Source organism: Hetaerina americana, unplaced genomic scaffold (genome assembly GCF_022747635.1).
Source record: "Hetaerina americana unplaced genomic scaffold, ioHetAmer1.1.p SCAF_79, whole genome shotgun sequence".
NCBI classification, from domain to species: Eukaryota; Metazoa; Arthropoda; class Insecta; order Odonata; family Calopterygidae; genus Hetaerina; species Hetaerina americana.
The window spans coordinates 1727150-1749991 of NW_027287416.1; the positions used below are offsets into that span (position 1 = coordinate 1727150).

The 22842-nt window shown below is 40.2% G+C and overlaps 1 protein-coding gene across 2 annotated transcripts in view; it reads left to right on the top strand.

Moving 5' to 3' along the window:
* Nucleotides 1-19067, top strand: part of LOC139697501 (putative diacyglycerol O-acyltransferase Rv3480c) — a 78735-nt gene extending 59668 nt beyond the window's left edge. For both annotated transcript variants that reach the window (XM_071596229.1, XM_071596231.1), the window contains 4 exons: nt 1326-1504; nt 6790-7187; nt 8316-9465; nt 17410-19067. In XM_071596229.1, coding sequence (XP_071452330.1) covers nt 1326-1504; nt 6790-7187; nt 8316-9465; nt 17410-17924 — 2242 coding nt within the window. In that variant the 3' untranslated portion in view covers nt 17925-19067. The remainder of the gene's footprint in view (nt 1-1325; nt 1505-6789; nt 7188-8315; nt 9466-17409) is intronic.
* The last annotated feature ends 3775 nt before the right edge of the window (nt 19068-22842 follow it).

Genomic DNA, 22842 nt, shown 5'->3' on the forward strand with positions numbered 1-22842 from the left:
TCGTCCAGCGGCTACTCGCGTCGTCAGCACTTCATGCGGCACGAACGGGTACTACTTTCCGGATGACCCTCGTATGTATTAATGAAGCAAGCCACTCTTCACTGTCTTACCTTATGTATTCCAGGAGGAGGCGTATTATGTAAATGAGAAAATTGGAATTTATATGCTTCACAAGCTTATCGGGTGAAGATTATAACTCTCAAATAGCCATCGACTAGTACTATATTTAAAATAACTGCAATGCAACCTTTGGTGAATGAAGTACAAAATAGTTTGAAATATGTTTTACATAGATTTTAGTATTCTATAATACCTGCGTGACTGGTGACCCAACACTCCCATCACTCACCCTTGTGGGGCTTTGCGGGATATTATCTAGATGTACATACGTCGCACGTAGGTGATTACTCCTACTTATGTTTCCTTAATAGCGCTTATTCTTTCTTCAAAGCTTTAAGATACATGACATCAATTAGAAACTACAGATTTTTAGTTACAACTACAAATCCTAATAATTTCAAACAAGGTAGAGAGTCAATAGACTAATAGGTTTTTATTCCTGTATGAGTAGTAATATGGTCTGGAGATTGATTATTGATTGATTTATTATTGATCAATGATTTTTTACATATTTTTTCGCACATGTAATCAATTAATTATTAATATCCTTTGGTTTAGGGGAAGCACTGATGGCATTGTGTGCGCATGGTACCTGTGTCATTAAAATTTGCTGCATAATATTTAATAATAGGTACATTTGGTCTCCAATTATTTGTCGTTTTCCCTGGCCTGATTGCTTTAGTATCTTTCTTAATTATCCTCTCAGATAATCCTGATGTAACATTCTCTTATTCAATTGAAAACACGACAGCAATAAAATAACAATATTTAGCGAGAAAAATGTGAGTGACGTATAGTCGTCAAAATGTATCGCATACTCAAGTTAATTTTCTGAAAATACAACGGTTAGACTTGTGGCCTTTGACTCAAAATTACGTTCAATAAATTATTGAATTCGGTAATTTATGGTAGAGTCACAAGTACGAGTGCCGTCATAAAAGCTTTGAAATTTACCATGATTTTTCGTCACACTCAAAATATATTCTTTCACTGCAAGATGAGCGGTACCTACTGGAATAATACGAGTATGTTTCTATTTTGTGGAAAACTTTTATCTGATTATGAGGATAAATAATGAGTAGGAACATTTTCTGTGTTCTATTCCTTACGAAAATACCTTAGAATTGAGTTCGAAATTATATCATCCTTCTAAGCTTCATAAATTTATGTTATTCATAATTGTTTCTTTTCCTCTCACCCAATAGGTGTCGAAGTGCGAGTAGGGCCAGGAGGCCCTCTCCTTACAGACTAATGGCTGCAAGGGGATTATGGGCGCTGAGAAGCGTGGAACAGCAGTTGGGCGTCGTCAGATTCTTGAGGACGTTAGCCATATTTGTTTCAGCAGCAGTCTTATTGGCTCCTACACTAGCAGCCGTCCATGTCAGTAAGTAGATACATCCATAAGAATTTTGTAAAATTTTGTTTAACAAATTTTCCACCGTCTTAAAGAGTATAAAATTGCAACCATAAGCGTGATTAATTGACATTGTGCTGGTAACAAAAATGAAAAAACGGCCGTTGGCCGTGAAAAATAGATGGCACAAGGGGAAATGAATGAATTGGATGAAATAGACAGACTTAAGTCATCATACGATTTCCACGAAGCAGTTTGCTAAGGGTGTATAACCAACCACCAGGGACCGATTCCGTGAGGAAAACACCAAACTACCCGAACACACATTTATATTGAATTGGTCCCTAGCGTTTGGTTTGACACAGTCACAAACAACTTCGTGGTAATCTCGTGAGGGTCTCCAGACGGTCTATTTCATTCTATTCCTTTATTTCCACTTGTGGCACTAAATTTTTGCGGCATAATGAAATTTTTCATTTTTGTTACCTATTTTATAGGCCGTAAGAACTGGCTGTAAGTTGTTATTCAGCTGATAACAGTCAATTTTGCACTGCGCTGATCTAAAACCAATTAGAAAGACTTCATTCGGGATTTAAAAGGATATTCAAACTACTTCGAACTGATTTTCTCTCGTATTGTCTATGCGTCATATATCGGTAACAATCCTTCTTGGAATGAAAATTCACTATTCGTGAACTCCGTTTTAATGATGAAAACTGTTCGATTTTGTACAACGATAGCAAAAAATACAGGAATATAAAAGTACATGTACAATAAATTTTCCAGGTTAGGCAGTAAATATTTCGTCACCTTTGTCGTCCGACCTCAGGTAAAAATTTCGCATTTTAAAAATCAAAAGGCCGTGCTCCACAATTGTTAAGGTGACCTAACGCTCAGCTGCCAAACTTGAGCTCGTTCCTAAAAGGAACGAGTATCAGTAATTCGCACCCACGGAATCTGCTGATGGTAACTGGTGGTGCAGCTCTTTTTACTTGCCTACATTACGCAATATGCTTAGTTGAAAATTTTATATTACGCTTCCGAATATTTCCGAAGGGCTTGTAAATCGGTTTGAAGCTTTGAGGAGCATGATCCAGATGTTTCTGGGTCCAAATACTCGTGAGCTCTCTGGATAACCCAATATTTGTAATTTTCTGCCTTGATATCAGAGCTCCTCAGAAATCAACACCCCCAAAGGGAAAGAAACCCTCCCCCACACTTTGTTTCGATTCTCTCTTCGTGGGGGGTTTTTTAGTACGAACCTACTCCTAAACTTCGACAGTGAAACCAACGCTGATTGAGAAAATTAGAGGATCTTTTCGTAGCAGCCATTAAAAGGGCCTCTGTATTATTATTAATTCTTCCTCTACATTTGGGAAAAATCAGTTATAAACTATTATTCGATATATTCATTTGTTATTGATATATGTTCTAATGTTATAATCGGTCGTCTTGCTATTGACATATCCACACCTTAATGTTTTTGTTCTTTTTTGCATAGTACATATGACAGCGTTCCACTGCAGATACCCCGAGCACTAATTCGATTATACGATATTTAATAATTCAGCGCGGAAAGAATTGTGTTCAGATATGGGACCTCCAGTCGTTCCTGAAGAGCTCAGAGTATTTAATAGATAGCAAAGTTAGCCAATAGTTTTATCGTTCCAACGTCTACGTCTGCTTCACCCCACCAAGTTCCAACTTCCTCGGAAAATAACGGAAACGTTGCATAAGATTTCCTGACAATTACGTAATAGCGATACGATGTGCAAGAATTGCATATAGAGCTTCTTGTGAGCTTGACATCTAATCACCCTGCAAAGAAGCCATGGATAAGGCTGATATTTCGTCAGTCTTCCCTGTACGCATATTTTAATGATGGTTTCCCATACTTCACCTGTTTCTGTTGGCCCCTGTGTTTTTGTACAGCTTTTGTTGCGGAGTATATTTGGCGAGCCAGGAAGTTCTAGTTTGGTGGTGGAACAAAACGAAGAAAATTGCATCGGTGCGTGGCATTGAGAAAGCGTGACTACGCTAGCATTGATTACCCCTATTCATTGAATACAATTGAATGGACACCTTTCCACTTCCTGCATATGTGTCGGTGCTTGCAAAAAAGACTGCCTATCCGAAATGACAAAGCCAGAAATGGCTTGGGACGTATTATGTTTGTACCCAGACTCGCTACTACAGAAGATTTTTCCTTAAAACTAAGGAAAATAAATAATTAATTATTTTAAAGTCATAAAATGTCTTTTATCATGTAGTGAATTTGTCACATTAATGCATTCAAACTATTAAGAGAACTATATAAGCATGTATAACCTGCACAGGCGTGTAAATTGAAATATTTTAGTTTTCGTCTGAACCGTGCCACTTAGTTCATTAATATGATTAGACATCATTTATTTTTGTATTTGTTTCGTTATTCAAAAGATGGCACAATATTTTAGTCGTGTCGAGGGTTTATTATTAATTTAGAGCCATGTTGTAACACAAGCCGCTAAGGGAATCAGCCTAACTGTTTGGAGTTAGAAATTAATTAATCGTAACTTTAATTTAATGATCAAAATAATTATTACAAGATTATATTAACTTATTTAACATAAAATAATCAATATTTATCCATTTTATTATTCTATGGATAAATAATTTTTGAGCAATTTCCATTCAAACCCATTACAAATTTTTCAATACGTCTATTAGTTTTTGAATGCTTTTAGCCTACTCAGTCGTGATAAAACTAATTTATTTGTAATATAGTATTCTATCCCTAGCATACAGCACCAGCGGGATATAATATCATATCATTGCAATATGGTTTCTTTCTTTATAAAATAATATTTTGTTAATATCTCTATTGTTTCCAGTTTTGGTAATTTTATATGCAATGGGTTAAAATTAATTTTGTGACTGAGCTAAAAATTAGTCCCTTTGATGAAATATTATGCAACTCAATTTTTGTCCAAATATTTCTTATCTTTCAACTTCGTCTCCAATAAATAAATCGTCTAAACACTTTTCGTTACCTTAGCTCTTATTGGACTCGCTGTGATCGAAATGAAAGCTACGGGGATACCAATGAAATACCATCGTATTTTCTTTGAATAACAATAACAGCAATCTCTACAGGTCAGGAGAGATGAATAATTCGTATCTTGAAAATTTTGATTGCGAAATTCATATGATTCGTGTACCTTTGTCGTTTAATTATTGCTGATAGCCTAGTCGCATTATGTATTATTTATAATGTGTGACGGAATGTTAAGAAGTGCAGTATAACAAATGGGGTCGAAACTTCGTGAAAATCCATTTCAGACAGAAATATGCACACTTATTTTTTCACGGAGCAAAAGACTTTTCCTGGATAAATCTTTATGGACTTAGTATGTGAAAAGCTTAAGTACTTGTGTCCCCTCGGGAACGCCAAGAAATAACAGCCTCAAAAACTGAATTATCCAATTGAATTAACGCCGAGAAAAGAGGTACTTTGTTTTTTCTCATGAACATACATTTACAAACTAGGCTTCGTTATAAGGCCTAGGATATTCAATTGAAAGGTGTTCGGAGCGGAGGTGCTAGGTCGTAAATTTTTATTTTTATGTGGAAAAGCCAAGTGTCTTCTTTCATCATGATGGATTTCCACCCAGTCACGGCAAAGACTTTGGTATTTAAATTAACTCTCTTGAATCGAATGCAAATAATCCCTAAGTCTATTGAGACCCAAAACTCTCGGTTGTTTTGAACTCATGAGATCGCATACTGAAAGCTGAAAGTAGGTAGCTACGAGTAGCTGGCGACGCCGTAGTCGGCCTTAAGGTACATTGACTTTGTTTGGGAATAACATTTTCCCTACAACATTATTTGTCTAGCGTGCAATAAATTGATGTAGAGGTATATTACTTTTAACGACCACCTTTAATATTTTCACAGGTCTAATAATAATACCTAAGAGCCATCGTACGCAACATTTGCCACATTCAATCCTATATAATCTGGGACTTGTTTCGTGGGAGAGGAAGGTTAGCATGTTGATGAAGTCAGCACAGGTTCCGTTAAATGGACTCGGCCTTCCCAAAATACAAATAAAAACTCTGCCTCCATAATTTTTCCTTGGAAAATCACCCATTTAGTGTTTTATTAGAGTTGATCCGAGTGAAAAAATAAATGACCAATACTAATCATTCATACTAACTGACCCTTCCGCCTGAGCCGTTATTTTATAACGGACCCAAAAATCGCCTCAATATTACAGTAAATGTTTATAATTTTTTATACCACATCTATTTCAAAAATGCCTAACTTTGTAGGGTTTCTTGCATTTTGTTAACGAGCGGACGATGCATCCTGCGGGTGGGAGTCATGATGCGTACTAGGTAAATGTGATGTAAAGGCCACAGAGGAATGTTATCTGTCGCTAGTTTACCTCATTTAGAATATGCTGCAAGTGTATCCTACGAAGTTGAATTAATTTCCGAATTGAATCACGTGCAGCGTAGAGGAGCTAAATTTGTGAAACGTTTTTATGATAAACTTATCAGCGTATCGAAAATATTAAAACAGCTAGGCTGGGAAACACTCACGGAGCCAAGGTTAAATTACAGATTGAAGCTCTTGCATAAATTGGAAGGAGATCTCTTTGGCAGTGATGTTGAAAATGTATTATTACCCCCATCGCACTGCGGAAGGAGAGAAAATAGCAATAAAATTTGAGGGATTAAGTGTAGAACAGATAGATTTAAGATGTCATTTTTTCCACGAACGATCATAAAAAAATTGATTGACCGCGGTAGGGTAATGTCCAGGTAAAAATTACTCTGGCGTGTATTCACCCCCTACCTCACAAAAAACATTCTACCTTCCCCAGGAATCTAACTAAAGCACTCGCGGTGAGAAACCATTAATTAACCAATTCACCCACCCAGTCCCAATCCTAGTGATCATAGCTTAGCTTGTTCCTTATTATAATACGAGATAATAATATTATAGAAATAAAATAGCTCATTCATTTAATAAATACTTGTGACTAAAGCCATCACACTCCCATGGTAGGTGGAAAGGGTATGCGTGTATGTTCACTGAACGCCTTCAAAGAGGTTAATGGTGAGCCCTTGGATTCATCGAGTTCTTCATAAGTGAGAATTGGCAAAGTTTTATGCAAATGGAGCTTGTCATTAGGCTCTTAGCTTTGTATTAAATTGCTTTTTGTATATCCCCTTGTAAAACTGCAAATTAGATGACCACTTGAGTAACCCATGTCCCGTACAAACACAGACGCACGTAAACGACTCCTCTCTGGTCTAATTTTCCAGTGGTGAGCCTCGCCCGCTCGCTATGGCTCCGAGTGTTGCGGTGGAGGTTCCCCAACTCCCTCTTCGAGGAGAGCCCTTGTATCCGCTCAGCCATGGACACCCACAGGACGCAGGGTGTGGTGGCCCTGCTGCTGCAGGTGAGGGGCCGCTGCGACCCCGAGGCCATAGCCGAGAGGTTGGAGAAGGAAGTGGTGATGCGGGAGGCAGAGGAGTGGCGGGGGACTTGCGAGGACGGGCCACCTACCCGCCGCCTCGCCCACCCGCAGCTGAGCATGGTGCTGAAGACGCGGTGGGGGCGCTACGCGTGGGAGAAGGCGGAAGAATTCAAGATCGAGAGGCACGTGGTGCTGGCGAGCTCCCTCTTCAGGGGAAGGCCCGTGACCGAGTTCAACGTGCAGGTGAGAGGGGTCGCCAACGTGAGGTTGCTTCACGAGGGTGTGACTGTCACGTTCTCGAAACAATGGTCTCTCCCAAGTCTAATTAAGCTAGCGTAACGGAATTAAGGGTGTTACCCTGGCATTTCAGTGTAGGAGAGAATGCAGAGAGTAGGCGGCTAATTTTATTTTGGTAACCAATGTAGTTCCGACTTCTTTCCAGTCGACTGCAACTGGTAAATGAAATGAAATATGAAATATTTTAGCCTCAGTATATCCGTGCATTCCACCATTTGTGAATGCTAATTCAGCATATGGTTATCGTATAACCTTAAATGCTCCCTCCTGAAGCACATTTTTACTTTAATGACTACATTTGAAGAATTTTCTGTTTGCTGACCCTTCAGAAATATTCTCAATGTATTCGCTGATACGTGAACTTGATTGTGAATTAATCTTACGGATGTCGTCATATATACCAGCAGATTACAAAACTATTATCATTTTAGGCATCAATACATTTTTTGAGATTCAAATGAAAGAATTCTATGGCCTTTCCGGAGATACTTCATCATGGATACATGAGATACCTTTGTGCGCGTTTTTATTCAACAAATATTTTCGGCTATTCTGAAATTTCAATTTACTGACAGCTGTTAAATTATAAATAGTTTTGATTGAAAGAGAGGAATAATTTGCAAATAAAAATAATTTATTTCCCAAATGTCAAGCTTGTATATTTAATTGCCTTTTATCAGTAACAGAATTGTATTAAGTGCATCTTTCATAACTGATACGAATTTATTTTAAATTACTTAATCATTAAATATGTTCTATTTGTTTCATTTGCACAGTACAAGCGGTTTATATTCTGTATTTTTTAATCATTGCTGTGAAACAGATGCCACAGCAGTTTGTATTTTTTAAATCATTATATCTACTTGTGTGATCCGATTTGGAGCTGGCTCACCAGAATCTCATTTGTATTTCATCAAAGAGATAATGAAACATCTCAAATAATTTTTGTAAGCACTGTTTTTAGGTGGCTAAATTGTGTGACTTATGTGGAAACAAATACATAGCAGATTCCCATCTAATAGACATAGCATATCCCAATCTCTCAATTTATTTTTGTTTCTTCTCTTGCCACAGGAATACGTGAGTGATATTGTATCGAAGTACCTTCCCCCGGACATTCCGCCATGGCAAGCCACCATCATCCCTGTGTTCAGCCCGGAGGAGCGCTACTTCATCCTCCTCCGCCTCCACCACCTTGCTTGCAAGGGATTCGTCCTGGAGCAACTCCAGAAGGCCATGACTCCGTGCGAAGAGGCCACCGTCCCTTCAACCCCGCCGCCGCCGACCGTGCAGGACCCCGACCCTGTCGTCACGCCCATCGTCTCGCCCCCCAGCCCCGACAAGCTGGAAGCCCCGCCGCCCAAGGCCGTGCGATCCTTCACCACCTTCCTCCGCGAGAAGACATCGAGCGCGTGGGGCGAGGTGGCGTCCTCCGCGAGCATCTCCCAGGCCCTCTACTCCATGGCGGGCATCACTCTGGGGCTGGCGAGCGAGGCGCGGAATCTCGCCCGGCGGGAGGGAAAGACGTACCAGCTGGCTAGGGAGGCTGTGGCCGAAGCCCTCTTCCTCACCGGCGTGGCTTTCGAAGGCCCGCGTATCCTCCTTAGAGAGCTGCTGCCCGAGAGGCCGCACCCCCACGACCATCATCGGGATCTCGCGGCACGCCGGCAGAGCGGCCACCATCTGCAGTCCGTGTCGCTGTGCGGGCGGAAGGCCGTGGCGTGGTCCGACCCCGCGCCCTCTGAGCTGGTGAGCAAGATCTGCGCGGCGACTGGGGCCTCCCACATGGAGATCCTCCTAACGGCCGCCTCCGGGGCTCTCCGGCAGTTCTTCCGACAGTCGGGCCTCCCGACGCCCGGCGTGGTGACGGCCGCGCTTCCCCTCCCCCTCACGGCCAAGAGAGACGAGGGCGGCGGTGGGTTCGCGCTCATCTCGCTTCCCACGCGAGAGGAGGACGGCGCAATGGCCCTCGACGATCTCAGGAAGCAGCTCAAGGCGCAGAAGAACCGACCATCTGCACTGCTGCTCTCCTCCTGGCTCACCAAGAACGCCGCGCGCATACTCCCCTCATTCGGTATTCGGCTCCTCCTGAACGCGCTCACGAAGAAGTACTCGGTGACGGTGTCCAACATCCCTGCGGGACCCCCTGGCTCGTCCGGATTCCGTCTTTGGGGCCAGGAGGTCGAGGGGTTTATCATCTGGAGGCCACAGCAGGCAAACACAAGTATGAAAAAAACCTATGATTATCCGCTGCCCAGAAAATTAGCAAGACAGTTAATATAACCGCGGTTTTCAAAGGGGTCTTTTTGTGTTAATTTTTGTGATGACATTTCCAGTGCTTATAAGAATATGCGATGATATTCTATTTTCAAATAATGTCCAACAGAAATAAGCTCTTAATTTTATTAATTTATCTTTAGTTTCTATATTAAAATGTTCAGTCTTGGTTATCATATTTTTCATAGTAACAAGGCGTTTTTGATGTAGAAGTGGAGAATGATAGATAAATAAAATGGATGTAATTGAAAATAGACAAAGAGCTGTCCACACTAAGGTAGGAGAGAGATTTTTTGGATAAATCGAAAGGAGGAAGTAAAAGTGGTGGCACAGCGTTTTTATTGGTTATGAATTGTTTAAGACTGTGCATGAAGGGAGAGAATGAGGTAGTGAAGGAGAGGAAAGGGTGGGGAGAGGAAAATAACAGGATAGTTGTGGCCAGAATGGAGGCAGGTAGAAAATATCCGGACATAAAGGAGGGATTATTGTAGGGTCCGTTTCAAGCTTGTGTCTAGTTAGGTGACGCTAAAAAATGTAGCGGTTGTTAGTCTGTGTTGTTTTTATCCGAAACCCATCTTAAAAGGCAGTTTACCTTAATATATATATATATATATATATATATATATATATATATATATATATATATATATATACACATACTCGGGGGAAGAGCGGAGAGGATGTGTGGGAGGGTTTGGCGGGAGAGGTGAGGGATGAATGATGAATAGACAAGGGAGTGAGAGGGAATGAGATTTGACCATTCCGGATAGCTTCAGTGGACCGAGTTCAGCCTTGGAGGTTTGAAAAATTGAAACACCCATATCTCTTGTATTCTGAGAAGAAAGTGGTGATTAGGTTATGGCATTTTGGACGGTTTGGTTTGGTTCAAGGAGTGAATTGGGCTAAAGGTTCGAGGATTTTATCATTAAGTAGGTTTTCCGGGCACCCTCGTTTCCTGAGTGAGGCATATTGTAGAGTCGGAGGCCACGGACTGACAGTGAAAAATAGATAGCGCGTTTTGTATGTGATGGGTAGCAGCTGTTGAAGTAGAGTTATTGTTAGTTGCTGGTCAGTTCAATGTGGACTGAGATGTTAAATCTATTATTCTGGAGGTGAATGTTGATATCGACGAAAGTAATGTTTGAGTCAGACATTGATGAAATGCATGATACCGAGGAGGAAGAGTTGAGAGAGGAAATGGGAGGATAAAATTTCACGTCCGTGGGACCAAAGATGCTATCACTGTAGTGGGCCCTGAAGAGTGATTTGAGGGCTTGTTGGTGGAAAAAGGCGGGCTCGAGTTTGCCCATAAATATATTAGCGTGTGCAGGAGCCATACGCGTAACCATTGCAGTACCTTTTGTTTGTATCTGTAATTTATTGCTAAACTTGAAGGAATTTTTTGTGAGAACGAGTTGAGTCAGTTCAATGAGGAAATCCATGGAGGAGGTGTGTGGTGTAGCTCGTAGGGAAAGGTAACGATTTAGGCATTCCAGCCCGTCTTTGTGGGGGATGGAGGTTACTTATTTTTTGGCCATGAAAATCTTCGTGTCTTGAGGAATTGAGATGGAGTGTAAACGCTCAAGGAAGCTATGCGAGCCTTTTATATTAGAGAGGATGGAAGTGACTACGGGTTGAAGATAGTGGTCTATTAATGCGCAGATTCTTTCAGTAGTTCAGTTATGCTGGAGATAATGGGGTGTTCGAGGCTGTGTATTTTGGGTTTCAAATAGAAGTGGAGGTTTTTGGATTAGGGGGACAAAGAATGGATATATCTATGAGTCTGAGGCCTTCTTTGGGTCCAAAATAGAATATGAAAGAGAACATTTCCTTTTGGTATGAAGAGTTAGGGATCTAGGGACCGGGGATCATAGCATGAGGGGTCGTTTAATAGGCGCAATTCCTCAGTGTCTTAGCTTTTTTGTTTAGCACGACGACGGATGGCCCTTTTTTCTGACCTTCGTGATTTTTATATCTTTGCTTGACGCTAAACGTCTGAGAGCTTGTGCCTCGGAAAGGGAAGGGTTTTCTGGTGACTTTAAGGATTCTATACATTTTTATCGGATACCTTAATCAGGAGGAGTTTGACAATGATTTCTATTGGATGGTTGGATGGGAGTGGTTTGGGTTTATTTTCTGAATCTGGTCGGAATATGCCAACCATTTCGAGTTTCTCATATCATGCTTATCCTAAGGTATCATACCCAATGGTCAAGTAATCAAAATCATCCTCCTTAGTATCCCACTTAGCCTTCACCTGCATTTATACGCGTTCGTATTCCAACAAACATGCGAACTCACGCGTGATGCCCTCCCTTCTACCTCTTTCCCTTTCGTGATCATCGAATCAACCTGCTGTCCCTAGCCAAAATCATATCCAATTCAGCCTCTCATTCAATTCCGTCAATCATCCAAATACTTTCTTTGGCACTTCAAAACCTTGATCGAAGACCCGAGGGCCTTCTGAAAAAAACTCTCCACTCTTGCCCAGTCTTTCTTCTGCATGAGACTCTCCTGTGAGCTCGCGTGATTGTTGGAATGCGAAGGTGTGCCATTCGATTTATGTATATATATATATACATACATATATATATATATATATATATATATATATATATTGTGGATATGGAAATCACAGCACAAAAAAAGAGAAACTCACTCGGTATCAAATTTTCAGTGGTCTACTCAACCTTTCTCAAGGCAAAGAAGGACGGAACTCTAGAGTTGCAATGATCAATGTTAATGAGTTGCTGTTTTTGGTCGAAATTAAACAAATTTGGTACGAATTTTGCGGCGACCCTTGTCATGCCCAAATCATTGGTCAAAATCGAATGGCACGAGCCAATCAATATGTTTAGGTTCACAGGTACTTCTCTAACAGTGATTCGACGATTGGTCAATACTATTTTCTTCACTTCATCAATGTTTTCATCTGTCGTTGACGTGCTCGAGCGTCCGGCACACTCTTCGTCCTTCACATCTTCTCGGCCCTCCGAGAACATTTTTAATCACCGATAAACGTTGCTTCGGTCTAAGATAGCTTCTCCATAAGCCACAGTCAACATTGAGAATGCGTTTGCGCAATTAATTTCGTTTTCCTCGCAAAATTTGATACAGATCCTTTGATCCATTTTTTGGAACAGACGAAAAACTAAGACAAGCCAAAACACGTCCAAGCAAAACAGCTGTCAACAATTAACTGAGCATTCAAAATTGCCGAACTTTACGGCATAAGTGAGAGACATGAGTACCAACATAATGCCACAAAAAAAATCGAAAATCAAATGTACGCAACCCGCGAAAATTCAAAATTCGCCATACTTTTTCAGCATATCTCGTGTGTGTGTGTATATATATATATATATATATATATATAATATATATATATTCATTCTTAAATATTATGTATATGAATATATATACATATATTCATATACATAATATAAATATATAATCTAAAAAATTGTTCATCGCTCGCCGTTCCTAATGTATGAAGGAAGTAACTGATTTTCCTTGTTTACTGCTTACTTCCAGTGTCATCCAGGTCAAAGCATGTTTTTCTGAACCATATATATAAAATATATTTATTGCCGTATTACTTACGCGCAACAGTAAGCGTGCGAACGTCATCCTGTTTGTTCACATTTGAACGTCAATCCTCTAAGTGATGATTTATCAAGTATTCGCAGTATCACTCGCACTAGGGCAAAATATTGTAACGCCTTTAATGTATAATTAGTAAAGCTCCTGTTTGAAATGATTTGTAATGATAACTTGGAGCAAATGCTGATAGGTGATTTTCAAGGTAAAAATTACCCCCGCATCTGATAACTTTAATGGAATTGCCGGAAAACCACAGAAATGAACTCAAAGTGTGGTTTTATCGGAAGGGCTAGGAGCTAAGTGGTCACGTGAAATTCACATATCAGGGTGAAGGGGGTTCCTTTCCATTTTCCCAGTAAGACTTGGCACTTGAAAAGTAGCACCACGTGGTAAGACTACCAGAGGCGTCACTCGGAATTGAACTCGGGACCTCTGAAGTAGTCCATCGCTCTCCACTGGTATACCACGCCCATTACCAATCATTCTTCCAAATTAGTTTTTCAAGAGAGTGATTTGTTTCCCTCTCTTCGTGAATACTACTTGAACTTCTCATGCATATTTTTCCGGTCCCAATTCGAGCCGAATAGGCTTGTTTAATATGTGAAAATCGTAACGCAGGGTAAAAACGAACATTCGTACCCTGAAGGTTAACCCCTGCTAATCTATCCTATTGATTGGGGGACCCGCAATGCGCCCCTGAATCTCATCATGCATGGTTTTTGGCGCTACTCCGCGCATAGCAAGCCGTGAGCGTGTGAACACGTGTGCTATTTCGTAATATACCCGCTTCCATATAAATTTACATATATCCGAGTATGCGCTGAAGTTCACATGACAACCGCGGAGTCCGCATTTCTGTGAAAATAGTTTTTTATCCAAGCAACTGTACGATAGATGCATGTATTCCAAAAGTATCTAGTAATCTATTTCTAAATGAAGGAATTAATTTCTTACTTGGGTTAGTAAGTTGATGCTAGTTTTAAGAATTAATTACTTCTAGCGCGATTTCTCTCAAACTATTGAGTAAATGAAGGAGCAAAAACTCGAAAACCAATGAGTCATGAACGGATGTATGAAAATTGAGCAATATATTTTTTTCATGTTCCACATCATAAATTAAATTTTCTACGATCAGTGAAATTCATCTTAATTTCATTAATTTCATCTTTGGGGTGGTATGAATCCATATAAAAACCTATCTTACGCTCGACAAAATCTTAGATTTCATCAACCATATTGATAAAATAAAATAAAAATAAATAAAAACTTTCGGGTCACCTTTCTGAAGTTAATAGAAAAATTGACGCGCTAGACGTTGTGAAACGTAATGAAAGATTCATAATTGAATTAGGTGAAAAATGTGATATTCTCGTTCGTGTTTTTTTGCTTCCGAGTCAAATATTTCCTGAAAGAATTCGTTGTATTATGACAGAATTTTTCACTTTAAATGAGGAGATAAAAATTTTCATCATGAAAATGTCTCTCAGTAATGGTGGTTTTTAATCTACTATACGAGAGAGACTCTCAGGTGCAAAGTGATGAAAATGTTTTAGAATCATATGAATTCACGAATTGAAGAGATTCCATCGTGTAGGCCATGATCGGATATGTACTTAAATCGACACAAAGATTTCGACACTAGCATATAATTTTCAATTTCTGGTGCAGGAGAGGCTTCAATTTCAGACCCATTTTTAATTCACGGACATCGATGGATAAAAAACGGGTATTTTTTTTTATTTATGAAGCAACATTACTAATCTATTTCGCTGAGTGACATAAGTCACGGAGAAGACTCTTCCTCTCCAAAGGGGCCAAATGTCGTGTGCCGCTGGCGAGCAGCACCCTTTGGTCCCGGGTGTCAGTCAACAAAATGCCTTACGAGTTGTTCACCGTCGCTAAGCTATAGGTTATCACACCATGCAGCTAATGAAAAACTGACCTCATTCCTGTCGTGATTAAAAGGCACAAATTGGTCTCCAGTCGTCCAGAATAAGGTTTTCTCTGACTCGAAACGATGACATATGTCACAATGTCTTTTTAATTTCCCCACGACGGCCAATTATCGCCGCGGACGATACGCATTCGACATTATCTGAACCCACTTATCACCGCTGCCGGATGAACTTTGTTCACTAGACGCATCACGTTTCCCCGACGTTTTTTTTTCTCCTTCCCGGACTAAAGTTACAAGGACGATCGATATCCGTTGCTTCCTAACGAATACTATCCATCCAACCCTGCCCCGGGTTCCAGTTCGAAACATATTCTCTTTTTTAATGTAATCGATTGCGAGAATGCGGATAACATTGGTTAACGGTAGCAAACCGCAGAGCCGGAACCATTCACTTGTCTGCATGAAAGCTCTCCATTAATCACGGTAAAAAATGGAGATGAAAATCACGAAACGGAGTGTCATTATTTTCGGAAACAGAAAGAGCTCGAAGCTGTAATATGATATCACAAATACACATGCAATCGATTATTTTCAGAGTCTCATTCATGAAATGTGTATTAAACGTTGTTCGTGAATGGTGAAGTTACTCGTAAATAGTGAAAAGATATAGAAATAAGTGCTGGAAATCAATTCAAGTTTATCGGTAATCCCAAGTATTTTTACGGCGCTATAAGAATTAAAGGAAGTGTAGTAATCTTAGGCTAGCTCTTTGGAGTAAAAGTAAAAAGGAAGTCTGCATGTAAACATCCCTGCAACGTACATGTGACTAATTAGTTTTTACTTGTTCAAAAGTGGTGCTTCTACTCGTGGAAACTTTCGTCTCGAAACATAGTCGATATTGATGTATAACTATTTTACTTTAAAAAGATACCGGTTACGTTCAGAGATTACTAAAATTATATTTTAGTCTTTCCGATAATTTCAGATGCTCAAAATATAGATTAACAAATTCTAGGTTATCTTCATAATGAAAAAACTTCCATTAATTTCTCTCTTACGACCACCCATGAAAAATCTGTGTCCCTATCCATATCACGTTGAGCAACAGTAAATTTTTATGAAGCGCTTATGTACAGCAGAAGAATAAAATTCAAGTCGAATTCAGTTTGTCTCCGCAACACCTCTCACAAATACATTGGACTTATTGCTATGGGGTCAAGTCCTCAGAGTTCCTTGAAAAACCTTAAGCATCTCGTAATGGAAGAAGAAGGTTTGATACTACAGTCCGGCTTTCGTCAAGCGTTTCATGATAATTCATAAAAACAAATTATATTCAATGGATATACCATTTAATAATGAGAAAAAATCAATTTACAATCCCTGTGTTAGTTTGGTCGGGGTAGAAATAGGAAATTAAGATGGTTCTATTGGTGATGAGAGCTCACCTTGTATTAAATCCGCCGAATGTGAATTAACAACATAATCTAAGAAGGATATATTCAAGTTATTAAGCCCTTTAACTGACTCATTATTTTAGATCATGCTTATTACTCCTAAAGATAAGTATAAAAACGAATACTGTTTTTAACTTACATTTTAGCTAGAAATAAAATTAAGTCGACCGCGTTGAATACGTTAGTTTATATAGCATTACAGGCTAAATTCCGAGTGTTAGCAAAACAGAGTCAAATTTTATACTTATATATTTCCTTCCGTATAATCCTCGATATTGGCTGACCAGATGAAAATCCGGCGTGTGCGTAGTCGCCATGACGATGGTTTAAATTATTCCTGATCGCGTCTCAGTGTTCTCTGTTTCTTGCCCCGGGAGGCTGCTTGAATTTTCGTTTCTAGATTAATACCTTGGTAAAGTTAGTTTGCTTAAAAAGTGCATTCGAAAGCCAGTAAATATATAATGTGATTCAAACTCGACTTCACGAATTGTTAAAATTAGAGCACTCGTTCCCTTTCAGCAACCATTCGTTTGGCGTGATTTTTTAGGCATTTTTCTTTAATGAGAGCAAACTTGATTGTATTTCCTTAAAAGTTAAGATTTGTGAGCACAAATATTGAGGAAACAAGGTACGGGAGCGTGCGGGAAGTAAGACAGGTGCATGAAAACTGTTCGTGCTAACACGAACGTGTCAGCCTGCCGAAAAACCCGAGAGCATGGAGGATGTGGGAAGCTCGTACTGACGCGTAAACAGGAAAGTGTGGTAATACCATGACTACAAGGATATTTGGGCCTCTTCGACTACTGCAAGGGGAATTGGCAGATAGCCGCGAATCCTGTCAGGCAATTAGACATCGACTCGGTACCGGGATGGAGTCTAGCAGTGATGGGCGCAAGCTCCCACTTTCGCCCATCACTCATTTTTCATCCCTCCGCAGGTGTTTCGCTGTCCCTGATGACCTACCGGGGGTCCGTGCGGCTCGGGGTCATGGCCGACCAGCAGCTGAGCCCGCAGCACGCCGCCATCGCCAGCGCCTTCCTTCCGCAGCTCTGCGACCTCGCCGCCTCCGTCGGCGTCCCCCGAGAGCGCCTCCCCTCCACTTCGACCCGTCCCACGTCACCCAGGGGAAGCGGATCCCCATGGATCTCCCCCCTGGCGTCACCGAGGCCCTCGCCCCGTGCCTCCCCCCGGCCCTCACCCCGTTCCTCCCCAGATTGCTCCCCCCCGATCCTTCGTAAGAGCAAGGCGACGTTCCTAGAGCTCCCGGCGCTGTCTGAGGCGGGGGGAGGCAGGCGGCGGCGGGGGGACAGCGAGGGGAGCAGCGGGGGTGGTGCCGAATCGGATGCCTCCACCGATGGAGTCCGGCAGAGGCGGAAGGAGGACGCGGATCGAGCGGCGGCCCTCGCCTCCGCCGTGGCCCACAAGTTCCGCGGGGCCATCGACAGCGACTGACGCGTGCAGACCCTTTCCGTCGACCGTGGCTTGCCGTCCGAGCCACAGGCTGGACCCCCCCCCCTCTCTCCCTCACGCTCCCGCACTCCAGAAACCGTCGCCGTGGACGACGGTGAACAGAAGGAAGGTTTCACGCTCGAAGTATTCGGGGAAGCCTTCCAGTGAGTCTGCTTTTGTGTCCGTCCTCATCGGATGCAACTTCGGGCCTAGACTCCGGAAAATCCAAAACTAGGAGTGAATTTCGGCCAAAAAATTCGATAAATATGATGATAGTAACTTAAGTCGTGGTTGAGTGGGGGGAAAATCGTAAAGGAGCTTGTCGTGCCTAAAGTTTTCTGGCGACGGCCGATGTCTCCGGGATCACTTGGAAGAAACCAGATGCCCCCCTATTTCTGGAAAGTGCATTCTGGATACTATTGTGTTTGTCCCCGTCATGCGTTAAATCGTATCCTTAGTATCTACTGTATAAATATTTACAAATCACGACTTAAACAATACGGCTGGAATGAGAAAGCAGTTTCCGAAATGGACGCGTGTATGTGTCCCAGAGCTACGTATAAGATGTCCCGATAGAAGAGGAAAGGTCTTGCCTGGAATTCAAGTTTCTTTGTACAAATCATGATGCGCGGCATCAATAACGTCACCGCTGATAAGGTGGTAGTTTGATCACAGCACGCAAATAATATGCGAGTGGTGGTGCGACTTAATTGCTAACTATTCAAATGTTTTTTCAAAACGAATGACTCTGTGGATGACTAGCGAGATGTGGAGCGAAACTTTGTTTATATTATTTTTTTACAAATATTGTAACGATGTGCACGATGGATTTGTTGATGTGGGTCCGTCATTTTAGTTTATCATAATTATGATATTGGTGGTAAATGAGTCATATTGTTGGTCGTTGTTGCTCAAAGAAGATTCAGTGCAAAATATTCCTATTGTAAAATCTTCATTTGTTTTAAGCTACTTACACTAAATACACGTATATGTTGTAACTGTATTTGCTAATTTAAAATTAATATAATTTGTTAACTATTTCAAGTAATCGCTTTATATTTGATGGCGTAAGTTCAGAAAAATGAATTAAGGAAAATTTTTAAGACACTGTGAATGAAAAAATACCAATAAAATTTCATTTCAATTCCACAATCTAAATTTTCTATCAATGAACTCATTTTGTGCTTGTTCAATCCTTTAAAACAATAGTACACATCATTTATATGTTTTTAGTAATGTCCTTAGTATTTTCGATTCGTAAATTCCCTCAAATAATATTTGTATTGAAAACTAAAGATGTTTTCGAAGCACGAGGGAACCATTGAAGAAGAATTCAATACAGCGAGGAATCCTGCAAGCATCCCACATGAGGCAACATCGCCTTTTGTTTTGAAACTGCCGAAACAAAAAACTTCATTAGCTTTCATATGATAGCATTTAATTTTAATAGTGATTTAAAACAGTATTGTAGCTTTCAATTAATATTAAACATTAAGAGAGGATAGGGGCAAGTATCCGTGATTCGTACTCTTTGGAATTCACATGCACCATCGTCTGAGGAGGATGAATAGTGTCTGATCCTGGGCAGCTTCGCTAATCGTCATCGTAAGACGTAAAATTCTTGAAATTTTAAAAGTGCGTGTGTGTGTGTTTTTCACGTTTGAAATACGTAGGTCGTTCAACAAGTCCTTTGGAAAAAGTAGAAAAACAAATCATACATATCGAGTACAATTGTTTTTATTTTTCAGTATAATCTTTTTTTCTCAATAAACTTTGGCCCAAAAAGTAATATTTCGGAAATGGGCATCTCTGTTGGCATATGACCTCCTCGTTCCACGTGAATTGTTTTCCGCTATTTTTTCAACTTTGGAAATTAAAAAAAATCACTGGGGCCAAATCTGGTGAATACGGTGGGTTTTGTTACAATTTAACTTTAATTTAATAATTTTCGCCATCGAATTGAGTAAGTGTGCAGCCGTGCATTGTCTTGATGAAAGAGAATTCCTTACTTGCCAAATGATGACATTTGTCCTTAATTTCTTCGCTAAACCGGTGCATAACTACGCCACGCGTAATACTCTCCATTTATCATTTGTCCTTTTTGCAAGTGATCGATGAAGATGTTTCCGCGTGCATCTCGAAATGTCATGGCAATCACCTTGTTCATCATTTCGCCATCTTCGTACTCTTCTGGAACTGGACCACCCTTAGAAACCCACTGTTTCGACTGCTTTTATATTAAACCTAAGAAAAAGAAGTGTTTTTATCAACGCATTAAAGAAACACATTTCCAAGTTATCTCTATCTTTTCTAATTTGTCCCCTCGCACATTGATATATTGAAACACATTTCCAAGTTATCTCTATCTTTTCTAATTTGTCCCCTCGCGCATTGATATTTAACTAATCCCTTCTATTTCTTGAAAAACTCTTCCTTTTCGCGAGTTGTCATTCCATAATACATGTTTATAGAAGAGAGTGGAATACGTCACGAAAATAATCGCGAAGCACAAAAGAATAAGGCAATCTAACAAGGAAATGAAGCACTACACGACATCATTACGGAAATGTGAATATGTAGATATTAGCATTAAGTTAACTCAAATTGCAAAGTATTAAACACAAATGAAAGCTTCGCATCCCATTCGATTATATTAATATGCAACGCAGAGTAATGAATACAATGGCAATTATTGAAAGCGTGTATATTTGATATGTTGGTGTATAGAGAAGATCACTCATAAGGAAGAAGAAATCGATAGGATATACGATCAGATATATGACAAAATCGCGTAGGTTTCTGCAGGAAAACATTAAATAGTGATGGAGGATTAGAATGCGAAGGTAGGCGAAGGAGTGCGTGATGAAGTTGGGAACTACGGTTTAGGTAAGAGGAATGACCGCGGGGAGAAAGCAATTGAATTCTGCAGGAGACAGGCGTTAGTTATCACTAACACTTGGTTTAGATATCACAAATGCGAAGGTATACTTGGAAAATGCCTGGTGACTCCGAATGTATCGGTTAGATTTTATTATGGCTAGGCACAGGTTTAGGAACAGTGTTATCAATTCGCACAGTTTCCCGGGAGCGGATGGGGACTCTGATTACAATTTAGTAAATATGAAGGCTAGCGTCTGTTTCAAAAAGATAAGGCATGGACGGCAGGCTAGGAAATGGAATGTAGAAGCATTAAATGGATTGACAAGGAAGGAGTGCCTGCAGGCTGTAGAGAAAATCTTGGAGGACGGTCTAGAGCTGAGCACTATCGAAGAAAAATGGGAAGGTATCAAGGAAGGGATATCGGAAGCCGCAAAAGAAACTATAGGAACCGTTAATGGGAAAAGGACAAATGGATCACAGATGAGATGGCTAGAAAAATAGATGAGAGAAGAAAATGGAAAAATGTAAACACATACCTAGGCAGAAGGAAGTACAAAGAGTTAAATAATAAATTAAGACGGGTAACGAATAAAGCAAAAGAAGCATGTTGGAAGACGCATTGCAAGGATATGGAAAGTTTGCAGAGGAAGGGTGAAATTGGTATGCAATACAAGAAGTTTAAATCCCTATCGGGAAGTAAGAAGGGAAGATCTGTGCTAACAGTTAGAAATAAGTCGGGTAAGATAATAGTTGACACAGAAAAGAAAGGAATATACAGAAGAACTGTATGGTAAATAACTTAGGCAGGACCTAATTAGTCAAAGTAGTAGGGACGTAAGGAGAAGAATTGCAGTAGGCAAAGAGGTTTTCACAAGGAGGAGGGAATTGATGACCGGGGCGTTGAGCAAGGATGTTAATAAAAGACTAGTAAAAACTTTGATATGGAAAGTAGTAATGTACGGCGCGGAAACAAGGTCACTGAAGCGGTACGATAGACGTAGATTGGAGGTTTTTATAAAATGTGGGTGAGGAGAAGAATGGAGTAGATGAAATGGACCGAAAGGTAAAAAATGAGGAAGTTCTAGGTATAGATGGGCGAGAATAGGGGATTGTTGGGAGTAATCATAATGAGGCAGGAAAATGGATGAAAGCATGTCGATTGGCAATTGGATTTTGAAGACTGTAATAGAAGGGAGAATGTTAGACCAACGAGGAAAGGGCAGAAATAGGATAGGAATGTTGGACGGGATGAAAGTAGGAAGGATATACACAGACATGAAGAGGGACTTGCTATAGACAAGCTGCTTGCTGTCCTAACATTGGGTTGTGTCTTGCTATGAGATTTAGATTAGATTTAGTAGTGGTGTCCATCCAAAACCTACCTCAACCGGTAGACTGCCTTAATAAAATAGAGAAGTAAACTAATTCAGCAAATGCGTGCTTATGCTTGCTAAAATACTACTAGCATAGAAATCAGAATATTTTCTATAACCAATTAGTACCACATTGTGTTTTTTTTTAATAATAGCGGCTCTTTTCACAAGATGGCCATATAATTTCAATCATATGAGTAGCGCTCACTCCATTGATCGTCCTAAGTGCGTTTCAGTTAATAATGTGAAATATCCCGTCGTATAACGGTCGTTGACACGTGTAACTCATGCTTAAATTCGCGCCCCAAGGAAGTAATGTGAACTTATAGTTCTGACTTCTTCCGCACGTCGCTACTTACTCTTTTCTGGAAGTTATCCGCAGGAATATCTGATGAAAAGACTTGCAAAGAAACCAAAGAACGACCTTTTGTGACCCTCATCTTTTCCTGAGATGTGTATATATTAATATATATATGTGTGTGTGTTAAATTTTCTTTTAAATAAGGTTACTACTTGCGCTCATCCACCCCAAAACTTCAACTTTATTGATATTTTTCTTATTAATTAACCTTTATAGAGCTTGTGTTTAACGGATACTAAGAACTTATATTTCATTTTTAAACGAAGAAAACACCAAAATGTCAGCATAGCAAAAATTCGTACTTAAA